The 19,936-nt window shown below is 39.8% G+C and overlaps 2 protein-coding genes across 2 annotated transcripts; one reads left to right on the top strand and one right to left on the bottom strand.

Annotated features, from left to right (window-relative positions):
- Positions 1 to 462: 462 nt before the first annotated feature.
- On the top strand, positions 463 to 8,650 carry wdr46 (WD repeat domain 46; the record flags this gene model as incomplete). The annotated part of the gene is made up of 3 exons (XM_036132767.1): positions 463 to 611; positions 1,469 to 1,583; positions 8,213 to 8,650. Coding segments are annotated over 3 exons (384 nt in total), but the record flags the coding sequence as incomplete, so codon positions are not given.
- A 4,820-nt stretch (positions 8,651 to 13,470) lies between these two features.
- On the bottom strand, positions 13,471 to 15,609 carry b3galt4 (UDP-Gal:betaGlcNAc beta 1,3-galactosyltransferase, polypeptide 4). Its single transcript, XM_012860179.3, has one exon. The coding sequence runs from the start codon at positions 14,790 to 14,792 to the stop codon at positions 13,665 to 13,667; it is 1,128 nt and encodes a 375-aa protein (XP_012715633.2). The 5' UTR covers positions 14,793 to 15,609; the 3' UTR covers positions 13,471 to 13,664.
- Positions 15,610 to 19,936: the final 4,327 nt, after the last annotated feature.

The following is a 19,936-nucleotide window of genomic DNA, read 5'->3' as shown; positions in this document are numbered from 1 at the left end:
TCACCAAAAAAGGCTTTTAAACACAGCATTAAATACATTTCTGTGATGCTTTCCCCCTGTGTCATTCCCTTTTTATCATATTTGGACATCTGTGGTTTGACTGCTTTTCATGTGTGGACAGGGTGGATTAGTAACATCTAGTCCCACCAGCCAGTTGCTGAAAACCCTGTGATGTGTTCAATACTTATAGTCTACCAGTTTTATCTGTCAGAGAGGACACATTCCATACTCTGGAATAATCTGAGAATAAATCATTGAAAGCATAAGTTGTTTAGCATTCGTGTTCAATGATGAGTTTACGTAGATGTCTGACAGAGTTGACATATTTGCACAGATTGAAAATCATAAGCAAGGACATTTTCAGTTTGTATTCCCTTTGTTATATAGAAAGAGTAATGCATAAATCCTTTCAGTAAAGGCTAGTTTCCTTTTTTTCCCCCTTCATTGGATTTTTCCCTGCAGGTGTACAGGGATGTGTGGAGCACGCCAGTCACTAAACCCTACATGGCTCACCGAGTCCGGGGATCGGTTTGGGGGCTGCACTTTTGTCCCTTTGAGGACGTCCTCGGAGTTGGGCACGAGAGAGGGTTTCACCAGCATGCTTGTACCAGGTCAGGCTAGTCTTTATCACCATCAACCTTTGCATTGTTTTTGCTTTCATGCACAACTGCCTTAAAGTTTCTGCAAGTCGAAAACTTTTTCTAGCAAACCTTGATGTCTAAAATCTGCATTTGGAGGGCTATTTGTAGCATGGCAGCAAAACCTTTGTGTATCTACACAATTTCTGACCAAAGTGTTTGAATTATATCTTAAATTACCTCTGTGTTTGAACATAAAATTTTTATCTATCATGCATTCAGTTTTCGTCAGAGCGGATGAACGTTTTCATGCATGTATGCAGCGCTGCAATGAAAAGTCAAAGACCAACCGCAAACCAGCGAGACCAAACTTTGCTCCAGTTTTTTGGTGTCTGATGCAGCACGTTTACCTCATGCAAACCTAGCAGCTTCAGTAGCTTAGTCATACTATAGACAAAAGATTACGCAATCATTTATGACCTAAAGCATCAGGCACATTGTTTTTTTCGATTTTAAAATAGATGTATTATCGTATAAAAATAACCTCTTCTTTTTTTTTTTTTTTTTTGCTCTGTGTTTTATATACTTTGGTCCTATTTGCGATCACAGGGGCTGGTGAGCCTAACTCGATGGGCCTGGATGCAAATCCATACCGCAGTGCAAAACAGCAGGCAGGAGTGGGAGGTCAAGGCTTTGCTGGAGAAGATTCAGCCAGAGCTCATTACTCTGGACCCCACAGAGCTGGGTCAGATTGATCAAAACTACCTTTGAGCAGAAGCATCAAGTCAGAGTCGACGCTCTGGTCAGTTATTTATATACATGTATATATATTTATATATCTATATATAGTTATTGTTCATTCTGCTAAAACATTAGGCTTCTCTTTTTAGGGCTTTTGATCCACTTGCCAAAGAGAAATTTGTTCCAAAGTTTAAGAAAAAAGGTCGCAGTTCTGCTGGTGGTGTTGAAAGGCGCAAGAAGCAAGTGGCCCATGAGGACCAGAGGGTAAGTAGTTGCTTTAAAGGGTAACTCACCCCAAAATCAGCTTTTTTGCCAGTAAACTGTTAATATTGTTGTCTGCTGTCTATATATCGTGATCATATTTTTGACAAATTATTGTATATTTGTTGTAAAACTGTCAGTGTGGCGCCCCTCCAAGGCTCAACGGGTGTCTTTCATTGATTTTCACATCAGTTATTGCTATTGGTTCAAAACGTTTTGTGACGTGACCAGAAGAATCGGACGTGTCAGTATCTGTTTTTCAGGTTAGAGATTTATTAGCTTAGCATTCAGTTAGTTTATTTTGCCTTTATTTAGCTTTTACTAGTAGCCAAGACCATCCCCCAGCCCCACCCCCCAGATGCTTCTGGGTCTACTGGGCACCGTCCTCAATCGGCACATTTTTTCAAAGTATGAGATTGGGCGGAGTAAAGGCTCTTGAATGGGGGTGAATTACACTTTTAAGTTTAAATCTGGCTCTTCTAAGTGCACAGGAGCTGCACTGGCTCACAGTTAGGGTTGGGAATTGATAAGATTTTCACGATTCCGATTCCTTATCGATTCTCTTATCAATTCCAATTTGGGGAAATTTTTTTTAACCTCTTAAACAAAAATAGACATGGTATAAGCATTTTAATTTAAAGTAATACTAATTTAACATTTTAGAGACTTAAAAAGACAACAAATAAACATTAAAGTACGGTTTATAGGTTGGGTTCTGCAGTGTTGAGTATAAAACTCATCTTTAGAACCAATCTCTGCTCCAAATGATGATCTGCACCGCCTAATCTACTTCCAGCAGTTATCATCAGTTATTGCAACCGTAAACTGCAAAAAATACGGGCAGAGCTGCTATTTCTGAGTTTACTCTGCTGCTGTCAAGATAAGCTGCAGTGCGTTATGAAGTGGAGGGATATTTCAGCGTCACTTAGTTTAGAGCCAAAACAAGCCACTTCACTTTCAGAAACAAGCCCAAAAAAATGCAACCCACAACTCATGAAATTTACAAGCGACTTTAGAAGAAATAAGACCAAAGTCGCATAAAATAAGTGGGCTTCGAAACAGTGAGCATTCTATCGAAGTGTGTCGTATCCCTCCGCCGATCTGGTCAGTACACAAATGTTCCGCCAAATTCTACATCATAAAAAAGAAAAACTTAACAAGAGTCTCGCTCTCATGTCATCTTGAAGACATTCTTCTTCGAAATGTTGGCTACAGACGACGTGTTTTCTCTCTGGCCAGACGTTCGATTGCAAGTTGGTAATCCAACAAAAGAGCCGGTGGTGGATGATGACTCGGAAGGTGAAAAAACTGTTTTTTTCCACTTTTACCCGATGTTTTACAACATCCAAAGGCCATGTACGTGGACATTGTTGCTTTAACAATAGCTCTTGTGAATTTCAATGGTGAAGTCCTCTGGAAATCCTAAACAATTGTTGTAGAACGCAGTGCCTTACCGCGACATTACGTCACAGAATGTGATGTCGGGCACTGGCTATTCCCATCCCCATAGCCAGTGATCGAGACGACAATTTAGGCTTTTATTTTCTTATTGAATAATGCTAAATTCATGAAATCACCACGAACGTATTAGTTTTAGGTAAGCCTAATGATCCCCGGATTTTTTCCGTTGTTTGACCTGACTTTCGATCGCGCTTTAACCGATGGGGCGCTCATTTTTGTTTTGTTTTTGCTTTTCCAGACTTACGCCTGGTCACGTCGTACTTGCTAACTGAACTGCCTGTGTTGCGTAACTTGCGTAAAAACGTGACGTATGTCATGCTTCCCGGCTCTGGGTGCTACCTGGAATCGATAAGAGAATCGTTAAGCGAGCTGCCAAACGGTGCCATGGACTTGTAAACACGGAACCGGTTCTGAACAGGAACCAGTTTTCGATTCCCATCCCTACTCACGTGCAACAAAACCAGTTGGACTGTTCTGAGTTGCTGTGTTTTTTTTGTTGTTTTTTTTTCTTAATTTATGGAAAGACAAGATGTTTATATAGCACTTTGTAAAAATATTTGCAGCTCAGTAACATTTCCACATTTTACATTAAAACCATAAGCTTTCTTTGGGATTCTGTGTGATAGACCAAAATAAAGTAGACGGATAAAAGATTGATAAACACTTTATGAATCCCCCACAGGGGAAATGTTATGCTCCTGGTAGCACCTAAAAAATCACAGAAAAATACAGTTCAATAATATCAGTCATACTAGAGATTTTTAAGGTCAGCAGGAGGTGTTGTACTATCCTACTGCAGTGGCAATGAAAGATCTTCCCTGAGCTGCCGCAGTCTCTTCCAGAGGGTGTCTGCAGTTGTCGAGGAATGCCCCCGCATCAGTCACCTCATCGTCTTCCCCACCAGAGTCCATTCTCCCACCCATCATAAACACACATTTTCTGATGAGCTTATCAAGCCTTTTACGATCCTGCACAGTGATGCTGTTCCCTCAACAAACATGATCAAAGATTACAGCACTGGCCATAACCAGCTGATAGTAGTGGGTAGTTGTGAAGTGGAAGGGAGAGGATGTATAGTTTTCAGACTCTTTGCACAAATGCAATCTGCAAAATGTGGTGTGTGGTTTTTGTGCTCGAAAAACAGTTCAGACCCCCATTTCCTGCTATTACATTATTTTAACATCAAGGTGGTAAAAGTTTTGCCCTTCTGCTTTGCAAAAATGTCAAATTTGCTTGATTAAATTCAGATAATTACTTTTTCAAGTCTTGCCTCATATTTTGGTCTGGACTTTGACTAGGCCAATCTGTCACAGGAATGTTATTTTATCCTTTTTCATTCTTGTGCCCATGTGTAAGCGTCTGTTGCGCTTTAGGAGTAGAACAAAGGTGAGCGTTTCCTAATGTCTCAAGAACTGATGGCCAGAAAAAGTAACAGATCTGAAGGTTTTTAGGAGTTGACGTAGTATTAAAGTACCGGGTGGCGTGGATTTATTAATTAATTTATTTTTATTTGGGTTTTTGTGAGACTGGCTGTAGTGGAGCTTGTTGGATGTGAGAGCAAGAAGGCCGCTTTCAGAATGATAAATGCTGCCATGTTTCTGGATTCTGTTAACAAGGTGAATAGCATAGTTGAGGGGAATATAAAAAGAAATGCAAACGCACTACTGTCTAGTTTGCCACCTTTTATCAGCAATGATGTGTTCCTGAAGGAGCTGTCACATTGTAGTCAGGTTGTGTCACCTATTAAAGCGTTCGCTGCAGGCTGCAAATTAGTGAAGTTGAGGCATGCCGTTTCCTTCAGAAGACCAGTTTATATGATTAAAAAAAAACGGTAGTGACATTTAAAGTTGATGGGTTTGATTACACTGTTTTCCCAACAACAGAAATAAAGCGCATTGGATGCAGTCAGGAATAGCATTAAGTCGGTCACTGACCTAAAGTATCTCAAGTGCGAGCCGCCAGACTTGGAAAAAGTTGACTTCTGTTTAGGTGTCGAATCGCAAAAGTCTGGCTGCCTCTGATTCAAGCCCGTTTGCGGTTGATCTGAATAGATTAAAAACATGGCTGAACTTGTGTGGATCGTTAAAAATGCATTTCAGAAAACATTGATGCTGCTTCTACTTTTGCCTCAGTGTGTGAGGGAAATTAGTTTAACAGCTACACAGGAAGGGGTTGCAGGAGGAAGTGGCTGTTGATAAATTGATGAGTAGAGATGATTAAAGTGTTTTCAAAATAACCAAAGAAAATCCCAAAGAAGCAAAACCTGAAAAGATGCAGGTAAAGGAAAAAGGGTGGAAGAGAAAGTGATTATTAGGTTCTGGTAGTGACAGAGTGTCTTCTGGCTCCTCTGTTCCTGATGGTCAGAGAGAAATTGACTAAAATGTTGGAACAGGTGGGGTTGTTTTTTTTATTTTTTTTTTTAGAAGTAACCAAAGGAAAAAGGAATGTTGATTTGTTTTCCTGATGGGAAGTTGTTTGTTGATTCAGCTTAGTACTTATAAAAAAAAAAAAGATGGCATGGACTGCTGATGGACTACAGAATACAGATGTTTTCAGTCTTCGAGAAAGGTTGAGAAACTTTGCATGATCTAAATATTTGTGAATGATTCACAAATACTTAGATCATGGCATTTTATCTCAGGTAGGTTTCTCTGAACACATTTCCTATAATTATGCTACAATCAAACTGACGTTTTCATACAGTTCTATAAAATGGGCTTTCCTTTTTTTTGGAAGCAGTGGAAAATTTGGAAATTTCGTTTACTTCTGTATAACAATATTGGGATATTGGTAAATTTAGAATTAAACAGTTCTTTAATCCATACACACACAATGTCACAAGAAGTATGGTGAAATCTGTCGACTACCTAGAGACTGGAATAGGGGCTCTTCAGAACTTCCATGAGTCCATGGGAAATCAAGGCCATTTTCTGGCACTCAAAGATAAAAAATATATAAATAAATAAACCTGCCAGATCTTTTAGGGCTCAGAGCACAGGGAGCTCTGGTCCGTTCACGTTTCCCAAATGGATGCTGGCTCTTAATGTTTTTTCAGTTTAGAGAAATGATAGAAAAAATGGGTACAATTGTCTCATTAATTGCATTTGATCTGAAGATGGAAAAGAGCTGACAGAATTTGCAGAGGGTTGCGTAAAAGAACTGCAGGAGGCACTGTTGATCATGGGAAATGGTAAAGCCCCTGGAATTGATGGCTTGTCTGTGGAGTTTTATAAATCACGCTAGCCTGTGTTGGCTGAAGATGTGCTGGAAGTTCTCAATATAGCCTGGAGAAAACCAGCCCTTAGCGGCTGTAGAGCTGCGCTCACACTTCTTCTCAAGAAGGGGGATCTTTATGAAAAAAATAATTGGTGACCAGTCAGTCGTTTGTGTGCCGACTATAGGATCTTCTCAAAGATCCAGATTGAGGAAAGTGATTCATCGGGTGATACATGTTGATCACTGTATCCCTGGCAGATCAATAAGAGAGATCTCATTAATTTGAGAGTATCTAGATGTCATTTTGGGACACAGAGTATTTTGGTTAAGGCAGGTTTAAGTGCTCATTTTAATGTAAAGAGTGGTATTCAACAAGGTTGTGCAATGTCAGGCATGTATTCTTTAGGCAGTGAACCTTTATTGCGTCAAATTAGAAAAAGTTACCCTGAGTAAAACTTAATGGCAGTTCTTTACATTCAGCTTTCTGCATATGCAGATGATGTGACGTTGTTGCTGTATCAGAAGAGTCGGATGTCTTGGACTGGTTTCTTCATCCAAAAGTAAATTGGAGTAAGAGTAAAGCATTATTAGTAGGTAAATGGACAAGAGAGGGATCCAAATTGCCTGATCGTTTAAATATTTGGGTGTTTACTTGGGAGATTTAACTTGGGTTTTGTTGATTAGCTGGAGGGTAGGTTTAAGAAACTGAATTGGCTTATATCACGCCTGTCTTGTAAGGGTCGCACAAGTATTATTAATAATCTCATTGCTTCATCTTTGCTGTACTGTATAGATGTGTTAGAACCCCCACTAAATTTATTATTGAGATTACAGACCATTCAATTTTTTTTAGGGATGGTAAATGGACTGAACTTATATAGCGCTTCTTTCCATTCATTCAGAAAGTAGAAAAGCTGTGTTCAGGTCACAGTTTTTACAGAGCTTTTTACAGAGCTTTTTCCCCTGCCAAAAAGTCTGGAGGTTCGCTCTCTTTGGATCATAGACTTGATGCTGGGAAAAAGACAGAAAAGATTCACCTCTGAGAGATTTTTTTTGAAGTTTGGTCTTACGTCAACCCTTCATGGGGAATGCTCTATAAGCCTCCATTAACCAAAAAATATAGATTATCTACATTTTAATTTTACATGGTGTTATTGCAGTTAATGTATTTGTGTCTATTTTTAATCATAAGGTTTTAGATAAATATCCTTTTTGTTTAGTAAGGAAGAGCGGTTTCTGTAAAGAAAGCCAAGACTTTAGATTGACTTTAGATTGCAGCTTTAAAATGTGGATGGAGAAGGAAAGTGACGTTTCCTGTACGTCACTCTGTAATAGTATGTTAATATTTGCATAAAAATTGTCTAGAAGCTCAGTTTTAGGCCTTCATAGAACCACTGTATCTATACTGAGTTTAAATGAAGCACATGTGATCTCTAGGGAAATTTCATCACTCCTGAATCCAGCTGGTGGCTCTTAATTTCATTTAGTGGTATAAGAGGAAAGGAATAGAGTGCAAATGCATGCCTCATATATTATTTTTTTGCAAAAAAGCTGTTTATTTGTTAAAAGCAAAAAATCTTTTTATTTTCTTTTAACTTCACAAGCATGTACTACTTTGTGTTGGTGTATCGTGTAAAATCCCAATACAAGGTATTGATGTTTGTGGATTTAATATAACAAATGTGATAAAAGCTCAACCGGGGATGGATATTTTTAAAGGTGCTAAATCTCCATACACCTCAAGTTCTTTATTAATCTGAGGAATGGAGAATTTGATCAGGGCTTTATTCCTCTAAAACACTTCATGCAATATTAATTTACTCATCCAATACGTGAGGATACTTTTTCATTTTCACTTTATCCGTCTTTGTAGACCTTATTCATGTCAGTAAAACTACCTTAATTATTGTCCATAATGTATCCGTGTTGTTTCTTGATTTTTCTGGCTGTTCTAGGACGTTATTAGGAAAACTGTGGAGGACAGAAGGAAATTGGAGGAAGAGCGAAAGAAGATGGAGGAGAAGAAAGGAGCTCTGTCCAGCAAAAAATCTGCTCTGGAAAGGTTCAGAAAGTAGAAAAGGACTCTTTGTGCAACTCAAAATGCAATGACATTCTGTGGGAGCAATCTTTGACCTTCACAATGGAAACTCCTTTTTTTTTTTTGGTCTGCCGGGGCAACATCAACAGCAGAGATTCTTGTTCTGCGCAGCTTTGGGCTGGATTCTGATGGGAAACAGTCCATGAAATCGATGTTGAGTGCACCGGTTGGTCCGGTCTACTTATTGACTGTCGCCTAAAGCAGGTCCTGATTATGATCATTGGATGGACCATAGCTGGCATTGGTTGTCACCTAGATTTTTCTTTTTGTACTAAAAAAAATTTCCATACATGTTTGACCTTGTCAGTTGTCGTTCTTTTGCTGATGCGATTCGTTTTACTGTTATAGAAACAAAATTAACAGACCGTCATGCAATTAAATTAAATAGAGTTAAAGCTAATGTTGGTAATCCTGTTCAGAAACACTTTTTGTAATACTGGGTAAAATGGTCCTTCCATCCTAAAAAGTAGTAAATGCATAATGAATTCACAAAAAGGAGGTTTAAAACATTGTTTTCTGTGGGAGCTGCATGTCTGTAAAAACTCTAACCAATCAATGCCGCTCGGTCCGAAGGGCATGGATTTGTTAGCGGCTAAGTTAGCTGCTAGGTTAGCAGTCAGCCGTTCATTGTAGCTCCGCTGCTCTCACTGCAGACTTTGAACATGGCTGAGAGTCACAAGAAGCGAACCGCGTTCACTTTTATGAGAAGAAGAGGAAGACCTCAGTAGAAAGAATTAAGATCAGAGTGGATTTGGGAGATTTCTAAGACGCGATCCCCCTGAAGAGCGGAAAGCCGGTCTTGCGCATGTGCAGTTATTCAAAAAGGGACTTGGGGAAACTTCCAGAAAAATTGCCGACCCTAGCTTTAAATGCTAGAATATAACAACTTTCTGGCAAATGCAGCTGTAAACACATTTAAATTCACACCTGTCTTATCAGAATCTGTTAAAATATTAAAATACAGGCACCTAAAACCTTTGAAAGAAAAATGCTTGCCTCGGTTAAGCCAAAAATGATTCATACATCTGGAAGACTTAGATTTAAAGATGTTAACATTTAACATAGAAATTGGAACTAGTATCTGCTAAAAGATAATACAATTAAGTGGTATAATTCTCAACTCAATTTAGCTGTTTTTATTTATATTTTTTAAAAATGGGTGTGTCATAAATTATTTATATTCATCTCAGTAGTAAATGGTGGGGGGAAGCTTTTTTGTCGTAACAGCAATCAAAGCTTTCTTATAATTGCTGACCTGATTTTTGCACTTTAGCACTTCCTCAATCTTTGTTGATGAGTTCTAAGCCTTTGAGTTTGGAGGGCATTCCTACCGTAACCCTAATCTTTACCTCCTTCCACAGATTCTCTGTCATATGTGGACTCTGGCTGGACCACCCCAAAAACATCAACAATACCACCAGTCAGAAGAAACGTATTAGTCAAGTTAAAAGACGACTTTAAATCTAAATCTACCAGGGCTATGAATACTTCTGGGTGTAGCTATTAAGTGACCAGATCAAGCTATTCTGGTTTCCCTAAGGCAGATAAAAAAAACAGGTTTTATCTCATTAACTAAGTTCAGTAATGTTTAAATCTGTAAAGGTAAAATTTTATATAGAGGACAGGATAATTCCATCTTTTGTTTTTTGTTTTTCTGGCATGGATCTGGCTAATTAATAGTGTTTTATAAATTTCAATTCCAGTTTTGAGGTGTGTGTGTTTACGGTTGCCGTTTCAACACTTGACTGAATAAGAGTCAATATTCCAGGTCAAGTCGAAGAATCAGGTGGTGATCTTTCTCCTTTCATATTCCATATACCATATGTGCAAAGCAACAGCACCAATGGGTAGTGAAACACTCCCGCAGTATGATGCCACCACCACCGTGCTTCAATGTGGACTCTGTGTTTATTGATGTGATTGTCTCACCAAATTTCTAAAACATACTTATTGTGGCTAAATACAGAGCAATGAAAGTGTTTGCCCATTTGCAGATTCATGCAGTTTTTGTTTTAATCACATTGAAATGTTTCTGTTCGTCAAACAAATTTTGAAATCAGAACCCAAGTAAATGTCAACTGGTTTAATAATAATTTTAAGGAGGGGAGGAAAAAAAAAACCAAACCAGCCTGACTATGGGGAAAAGAAACGATTGTCCCCTTTGTTAAATCATGAATTACCTGCATTATAAATGTTTTTGATTAAAGGGGACATGCTTTTCAGTTACTCCTTTTCACATTGAAATCATTCAGTTGTGGTCTAAAGAGGAACTGCAATGCTTTGGTCTGAGTTCCTGTTAATTTACCCCCACATTCTCTCTTTTTACCCCTGTTCTGACATGTGTCTGAGAACAACTCATTTTGGTGCTGTCTTTTTAAATCTAAAGGAGGCACCTCACAACCCGCCCCGCTCCAGTGGCAGAGCATTCCTTTCCACCCCGTTCGACCATTTTTGGAGTGTGCTGGGGGACAGCGCAATGAACAACCCATCATTTTTGACTTATCCACTTGTAGCCTCGGTGTCCTTCAGCTTGGATTACAAAATTGCTCCAAGGAATAAAAAAAAATATGGATTTCCAAGACTAGTAAGCTGGAAGTCCATGACGTTGTGTAGCAGTTCCAGAGCAAATACTGTGACATAATTGTTCAAAACATGATAGAAAACAGAGAAAACTGAGCGGCTTGAAAGGTAGGACCCAAAAGGAAAGATATTTACGCAGCTCCTGGACCGACTACAATCAAATTTTCTGCTCCTCTTAAAACTCCAAGTGCACAACACAAGGGCTTAACATTTTTTATTTTGTGTGATAAATCTCCTCTAAATTTCAGTATCCACACGTCTGTTTCTCTCCAAACCAGTAGAATAAGGACATTACATAGGATATTGTTAGGATATCAACGAGGTCAAGTGGAACGAGCTGTTTATCCCGGAACTGCATGGCGCACTGACCCAAAAGATTGGCACATACTGTATCTATCAGATACCACCCCAGAGGTGACACAGTTTCTCTGCTGATGTCACAGTTTGGATGTGTACAGGCCTTGCATGGGTGTGTACCTAGATCCCTTTATAATGTTTGTGTGATGAGCAATTGGGGCTTCTTGCCGATTAAGAGCCCATTAGCGCCGATGTGTCTGTAACTGTTTCTCTGTCTTTACGTAGATAAAATATAACTAAAAGTATACTTGTCTGTTTTATGCGTCCTACATTCAAGGTAATAAGTAAGTGGGGGTCGCCTGACTGGGTAAAAAGAGTTGGGTCCACCGAGGGTGTTTCACCGTAGACGGGGTACGGTGAAGAATATAACAATTTGAAGTGGTGTAGCATTAATTTAAGCAGGCTGTTCATCTTCAAACCCTCCATTGTGACTGAAGTAAAACAATTCTGCAAACAGCAGTGGGACCAGTGTTCTCCACAGTGATGTAAAAGACTCATTCCCGGCTATCACAGAAGCTTGATGGCAGTTTTACTGCCAAGATATTGATTTTGGGGAGTATTTTCTTTTTCTACATAAAGCCACGTTGGGCTTGGTAGTTTTTTTTTTTTTGTTTTTTTTTCTCTCCATTCATTAAATGTGTCATAGCCCTGTGATGGACTGGCGACCTGTCCAGGGTGTTCTTCTACTCTCGCTCGTCGAACGCCACTCCTCCTTTCCGTGTCCCCGACTGGATAAGCGGGTACAGGCGGATGGATGGAGGACATGTATCATCATTTGCAAATTGTATTTTGTATTTACTCAGGTTATCTCTGATCTGTCTTTTTTTTAGTCTGCAAATGCACATAAGGCCCAAAAGCACACATAAAAATATTTTATAAGGGAATAAATACTTTTTCGCAGCTCCTTTTATATTTTAAGACGATTTTGACCTATCGTAGATTAAGAGAAAATCCCTAGTAAATGTAGCAATCTAATTGCACCCAGTTATCAATGTACTATAACGACTGAACCAGGAAAAAGAAGTTTAAGGAATAGTTTGATAAAAGCCAAATACAAATAAGTATAACGTTTATGTAAAAGTTATGAGCATAACTGTATGAAAGAAATCCCTTGAATTCCAAGTCGGGGATTAGGTACGGCGTAGCTGTGCTGACCTTACCGCAACAAAACGTTTGATAAAAGAACATTGCTGCAATTCTGAACTACGTTCGTCTGCAAACCGTAAATAATTAACTATAAAATGCTTCTGTGTGCTCAGAATAAAACAAAGGGTATATGTCTTTGTGTAATTGTGGGATAATGTGGCCTGAAGTAATTACTTCCTAAACTCAATAGATGCCTTCTGTACTCTGGTCATGGGTAAGTTGTGTTGACGTCAGCTGAGTTTTCTAAACTAGAGCTCGTTTGATCATGTTGATTTGTTGATGAAACTCAGTATTTTCTCAAAAGTAAATTGTCTGGTTTGGATTCTTATCCTCCCTCAGCCTTGTTTTGTTTATCTAGCATGGAGAGGAAGGAAAGACTCCTGAAAGGAAAGGAAGCAGACCGACTTTATCTCACATGAGGTTGTTTATTGGTGCCAGAATTTGAGTCGTACATTTCCAGGTAAAGGAAAATGGAAGAAAAAAAAATCCCCCCTTGGCAAATGTAAACATACTACATTTCCTAATATAATAAATATTTGTCTATTGTCTTTGTCTACCATGGCACACCAGTAGTGTAGCGCGTCCTTAGTGAAATGATTGGACCGTTAACAGAGAAGTTAAAGGTGCCGCCCTTCATTTGTATTACAGCTGTCAGACGAATCCGTTTCTGTCTCTAGCCTCAAAGTAAACCAGCTGTAAAAAAAAAAAAAAAATAACCTGAACTTGTCATTACCTTCATTAAAATATCATGCCTACAGTAAATAAATAAAAAAAAAACTTGCATTTTAAAGTATTTTTTTCCCCCCAGAGGAGTTAATTTGTGTTCTTAGATTAAACTGAATCTATTGGTTTGGTTTTGCAAATTCATGCATTTAGCCTTTTAGACTACGTCCTATCATCAAAGGATCTGGTAACAGACTGCTTGTGGGTAAATACACTAGGCCGGCAGCATTTTAAATATCGGACATAAAGCATTTTTCCTACGTGTATTCATCATGAGCAGCTGTATAAGCAGCATGCTTTGAATTGTTCTGCATGTTGACAAAGCTATAGATGACGTGAGACAAAGACCTAGAAAACCTGAAATCATCCTGTTTTCTAAATAATAATGTGACGTTCTTATAAAAATAAAGCTCTAAAAAAATGACAATAGACCTAGATACTCAGTGCAGGTAGATTCACAGTTTGTAGAACGGCTATGCGTGGCCCGCGAGTTCCTGTAAGAGTCACAGTCGTTGCTCCAGGCCCAGGGCTGAGCCCAGCATTGCCCTGACTTTGCACATACCCAAAGAAGCACGCTGACTCAGCCAGGAGCATGTGGGGGAGGAATGGACATCTTTCCAGTAATCCAGCATCTCCCTGGGTGTGATTTGGTGGACAGACACCATGGTCTGATAGCAGCAGCGCCCGTACGGCACAGGCGGGCCTCCGGAAAAGAGAGGGCAATGCGTGGGCCGAACTCCGGCGGCGTGGGCGCAGAGTCCTACAAATACATCCTCGGGGGGTAAAGGTGTGGATAGAGGCGATGCTGAGGCTGCGAGGGCGACTTTGAGCAACGCAGAGCGGGAAAAGACGTAGGCTGTGCCACTGCAGTAGTCGGGAAACACAGACAACGGGTAGGCCCCCGAAGGGAGGTAGTGCTTGCTGTCCGGGTCACGGTTTGGAGCCACATGGAGATGGACCCGACCAAGGTACAGGTCTCCTTGCTCATAAGGGTTCTGGCTTTTGTTCAAGAAGTGCAGGAGGGCACTGGGGTTGAAGAAAACATCATCGTCCACTTTGGCCACGAAGTGAGCCTGAGGGCAGAACCTGCGGGCCCAGCCCAGCATAGCCAGGGTCTTCAGAGTCAGGTTGGAGTAGGAGTCCAAAAACCGTCCCTGAATCAAGTCTCCTTTCTCCCGGGCTTCTTCTATCAGCAGCTTACCAAGACCGGGGTCCGAGGACACGCCCACCATGAAGAGGGTCATGACCCGCAGACCCCGCACCTCCACCTCTCCTCCCCAGGTGTCTCGGATGGCTTGGCGGGCCCGCTGGTTGGCAGGCGCGGAGGTCACTAAGGTGATGAGGTAAGGCTTGGCGCGCTGGCACACCAGCGGGCTGGGCATGAGCAGGAACTCCTCGGGTCTGGATGGAGGGAGGCTCTGGGGCGAGATGATGGCGGCATGCGGCTCCACGGCGCTGCTCATTCCCAGCGAGGTGACCCACGTCTCGATGAAGTCCACGAAGAGCAGCGCGAACACTGCGGCGCACGCCAGAATCCCGCACAGGGACGAGACGAACCCGGTCCTGTTTCCGCGCTTTCCTAATCTGGGTTTGCAAAATCCCCTTCCGACCGTAATCATCATCATCATCATCTCCTCCTCCGCCGTTGCCACCAAGAAGAAGAAAAAAAGACAAATCTCTGGGCTTCTCGTCGCGTTCCTCTCTTACCGTGGCCTTGCGTGAGGACGCATTTCTCTGTCGTGCGCGTTTTTTTTTTTTTTGTTTTTTTTTTTGTGTGAGTGTCCTCACCTCTTCTACCCTTTACACATTTCCCTGCGGCAGGTCCGGGCAGCGTTTCCGCGGCAGCCCGTCAGAGTTTGGTGAGGAAGAATGTGCGGTTGCGCACAAATTGCGCGATCGATCTTGCAGCGCCCCGGAGCTGTTTTTCAACCCGGCTTTTTATTGCAACGGGGAGGTCATGCTGATGAAAAAAAATCTATGTGCAGTTTCCCGGTCTCCTGCTGCAAAGGCTTTTAATTCTGCAAAGATGCTCTTCCACAAACTGATGGGAGATCTGATTTCCTACTGCGGCGCACCGATATTCCTGGGTCGGCACTGTCAATTTCATAGGTTGAGCTTTCAAAGCGGGAGGAGGAAAAAACCGCCTTTCTCTCAGAGATTAATCCCATCATTTACAGTTACTTCTTTCGATCACACCAACACACACGTGCTGCCATGGCGAAAGCGGCTCCGTGCAGACAATGAGGTTCAGATGTCCTTAAGCCTCTCCTTGCGTATCCGGTACATGCAACGTTTAAAATACGGACGGGACGGTTCCACACCGATGGAAACATCAAAATCAAAACAAGAGAGAGGGGTGTATGAAATTATTTGGCTGTGATTCGTAATGCGTCGGTCAGGCTCTCCTGGGATACCTAGTGACGTCCTCTCCAATAACACCTGGAGGCTTTGGGCGACACCTAGTGGCTATTTCGGGGTAGGGTCAATCCAGGTTGGTTGTCAACACCACAGACATATATACGTAGACGCGTCATAGGGCGCAGGTTCGCACGTCAACGTCACCGCCATATTGTATGTGGCAGAAAAAAGTTGAGTTCTGTTTTTGTGAACGTGGATCAGAGAAGATGGCTCATTCCTGTGCTGCACACACACACACACACACACACACACACACACACACACATATATATATATATATATATATATATATATATATATATATATAGATATAGATATAGATATAGATATATATATATAGATATAGATATATATAGATATAGATATATAGAGAGAGAGAGAGAGGGAGAGAGAGAGATAGATAGATAGATAGATAGATATATATATATATATATTTGTGTGTGTATGGGTTATGAATATAAGGATCAATTTGTTAAATCTAAACATTGTGGTCTTCATTATTTCATAAAACCGTGTCACATGTGAACCTTTAGGAACAGACTTTTTGGGTGAGTATTAAAGAGGTAAAATTAATAATATGAGAAATAAAAGTAAAAATAAACTAACACAAAAGTGATAATGTTATGATAAAAGCATCATATTATGAGAATTAAGGGGGAACATTTCCAGAATAATCACAGTTTGCAGAATTATTTCACTCCTGGAGTAATAGGGCTAGGTTAGATTATTTTAAATATTTTTATTCTTTAGGAGAATAAATTCATGAGAATGAAGCTAAAGGGATACAAAAATAAACTTGTAATATTACAAAAAAAAATACTACGAATACAAAGTATATTCAGAGATTAAAGTCCCTCTGATACTGTTTAAGTGACTGAGTAACTGCAGATTTGCCACATTTAACATGGCGGACGCTCTGACGCATCGCAGCATAGGCAGAACCCGCCCAACGACGCGTCTACTCTTATATTATGTCTATGGTCAACACCATAGACATAGGCCTCGTTGGGCGGGTTCTGTGACTGTCTATGGTGCGTATGCGTCAGAGCTTCCCCCATGTTGAATGTGGCAAATCTGCAGTTAGAATCAGTCACTTAAACAGTATCAGAAGGACTTTAATCTCAGAATATACTTTATGTTCGTGATATTTTTATTTTAGTAATACAAACAGTATTCCAAATACAAGTTTGTAATACTGTTTAAGCACTGAGCAATTGATCAGTGGTGAAACTCTTTGGAGATCAAGGTCCTAGAATTTGCAGGAGGAGTGGAGACGCACAAAATCCAAGCTGGTTTAGGTGCGGTGTATAAAGTTTCCACAGGCTGTTTATTTGGGGTACCATGTGATCTGCTTGTGTGGCTCCATTGTGTGTCATTCAGACCAAAGTTTGCACGGCCATCTAGCGGAAAATGTGAGTGCCTCCCTCAACCGACGTTAGCGTTATCTAGATGCAGATTGCGTTTTCTACCTGAGCTTGGCACACTGTCAGAGGTACTAAGATCTGCTTTAATAACCCCAGTATCATGTGTTTGATTGGCCAGCAAACTCACCTGAACTACATCTCCCACCCATGCATGGAGCTGTTGTAGAGCTGGAGAGCTTGTTCAGTGACAGACTGCTGCACACCAGATGCTCAAAGGAGCACTTCTGCACATTGCTCTTCCAAGCAGCTGTTACACTATAATTTCTGCTGTTCACAACTGATTCAATAACTGATCACAACATGTTGCGTGGGTTCTGATCTAACCATGAATCGTTTACACTATCTCAGATGCCAAGGTTCACTTAAACACAGCTTAGCTACTCTGAGATGTTTCTGTACTATCATGCGTACTGTACTGTTTTTCCACAGTTTTCCCACTGATTAACATGCATATTTTATCTTCTTTTTTTTTTTTTACCTGAGAATGCCATATTATCAATAATTGTGCAATAATTACTCTGGTATTTATTTTTACTTTTATTTTTGGCCTTTCTGATAAGTTAATTTCTCTGTTGCTTTAGAACTAACATTAGATTAGATTCGCTTTTTTTTTTTTCATTACTGAAAAAGAGTGCAGGTCTGTGTCTATGTCACTGTCATGCCCGAATTTTCCTGTTGTGACAATAAAGGAATTTCCTGTCTTATCACATGGAGAATATTTGAAGTATTGTCAAGAGTAAGATAATAGACACCAGACCCAACAATGCCTCCTTAACGCACCTCAGGTCACACAGAGGCCTCCATGCAGCGTGGCTTTTTGCAAATTCGTGCAAAATATGCCCAAAGCAAGTTCTAAATGCATATATTGGCATGGTTTTCAATAGGTTGACATTTCTTTATTAACATTCTTTTTTCTTTTTACTGATCTTGTAATATTTGAGAAACTGAAGTCAAAAATAAAATAAAAAAAAACACACTGTATAATGAAGAATACGACTTTTCCTTTTGAACAAAATTAAAAAAAAAAAATTACCCTCTAGTACACCTTAGTCCAATCATTTTCATTGGGTTGGCTATTTCTACAGTTATCAATGTAATTTCAGAAATAGTAATTGGTTTTTAAGCATAACGTTTTATTTTCCTTCACATAGAAACACAGAATTAGCTTACAAATGGTTACTACCCAATGTTCTTTGTGTTTAAAACATTGATTTAAACCAGTGATTTTTTTTTTTTTTACATTTTTGTGAGCTATTCTATGAATGAGCAGAAAAATTAGGCAAAACTAAATAAAGTATTTCTTCTTTTATATTGTAGTATTTATTAAAATCATCTGTTGGAAAATAGCAGATTTTTGCCTAAAAGCAGAGACTTTGCTTTTAGATTTCAAAAGCTTTTATTTTATTTCATTGTACTAATTACATCCAAAATGGCACCGTCCAAAGCTGCCTTTGTACATCGCCTGCTGATAAATTGTTTTTCTAATCTGTATCTCCACTAAAAACACTTTTTATACTGTATATCAAATGTTTGCATGTTGTGAGTCGACACAATCATGGCCAAATGAAGATAATCCTGATTCTAAAAAAATAAATATCACTAAACATACACAGATGGATATTTGCAAGAGCCTTGAATTATATCCATCCATAATTTATTGAGCCCATCTTTGGTGGATTTATTAGTACGTTTGGATCGAGGTGCAGGGTCCACTTCTGCTTCTGGTCTTTTTTTTTATTTATTTTTTTTTTAATACAGATGGTAAACTTCTTTGATAGTGACCTGACCAGGTCCTGCTGCAGTGATGTATCCCCAAACCATGAGACTTCCACCTCTGTCCTTCCCAATGATGTGAAGTTAATTCTCTGGAGTGCTGTAGTTTGGTTTATTCCAAACATATCACATATTCTAGTGTGCAAATATTTCTTCTTTTGGGCTCATCTGTTCAAAGAACATTATTCCAGCAGCCATGCTCTTTCTCTACGTTTTCTCTGTCAAACAGTCTGACTTTAGTATTTTTCCAAGAAAGAAAAGGTTTCCACTTGGCACACTTCCCATGAAAGTTAAGCTTGAACATTCACTTTCTGATTGTACAGGCATATACTTTGTCATCAACACTAAAAGAGCCTGCTGCGAGCCCTGTGATCACATTTTAGGGCTTTTGGAGGCTTCCTTCAGCATCCTAGAGCCTGCTTTCACAATGAGCCGGCTTGGATTCCCCAGAGGCATTTTGGTGGTTGTTTTGCATATCTTTTACCTTTATTTTTTATTTTTTTCCACCAGTAGAATGACTGATTTCATTTTTTGAGAGATCTTAAAATCTCCTACCAGACTCCCTGAGGAACAACCATCTTTCTGAAAGGCATCGAAGAGCTGTTCCCTGTCGCCCCAACCGCCAGGAGCTCAACGCACTAAAAGTTTAACATTTAAATAGAATAATAATAAAAAATGCTGAGCAAAGAAGTTCCATCATGTGTGCGTGATGATACGCCTGAGTGAGTTCAGTCATTTCAAGGAGGAATAAATGTGAGGGTGTCTTGACTTAACAGAAAATGAAAGATCTTTTCCTCAGTTTTTATCGTTTATATTACTTGAATTGTATTGGTAAAATTAATATCAAATATTCAGATGTCCAAAACACCAGCAGTTATAGGGTCCTACGTTTTTTTCAGATGACTGCATCTATTACTTCCGCAGTCTTTTAGAAGTGTGTTAATACTTCAATGATTCTGCAGACTGCAGAAATAATGATAATAATAAAAACATCTGATATTGTCTGACTATACGGTTTCCTGGATTTAATTTCCTTGACCTGCACTGCTTTGTTATCAAGTTGGATAAGAACCGAGTTTTAAAGACTGTGAATAAAACAGGACAGGGAATCAACTTATCACTTAATCATAAATAAAACAAGCCAGGCGACAAAAGCTGTC

This window comes from Fundulus heteroclitus, unplaced genomic scaffold (genome assembly GCF_011125445.2).
Source record: "Fundulus heteroclitus isolate FHET01 unplaced genomic scaffold, MU-UCD_Fhet_4.1 scaffold_54, whole genome shotgun sequence".
In the NCBI taxonomy this organism is placed as follows: Eukaryota; Metazoa; Chordata; class Actinopteri; order Cyprinodontiformes; family Fundulidae; genus Fundulus; species Fundulus heteroclitus.
This window is presented reverse-complemented; position numbering and strand designations above follow the sequence as displayed.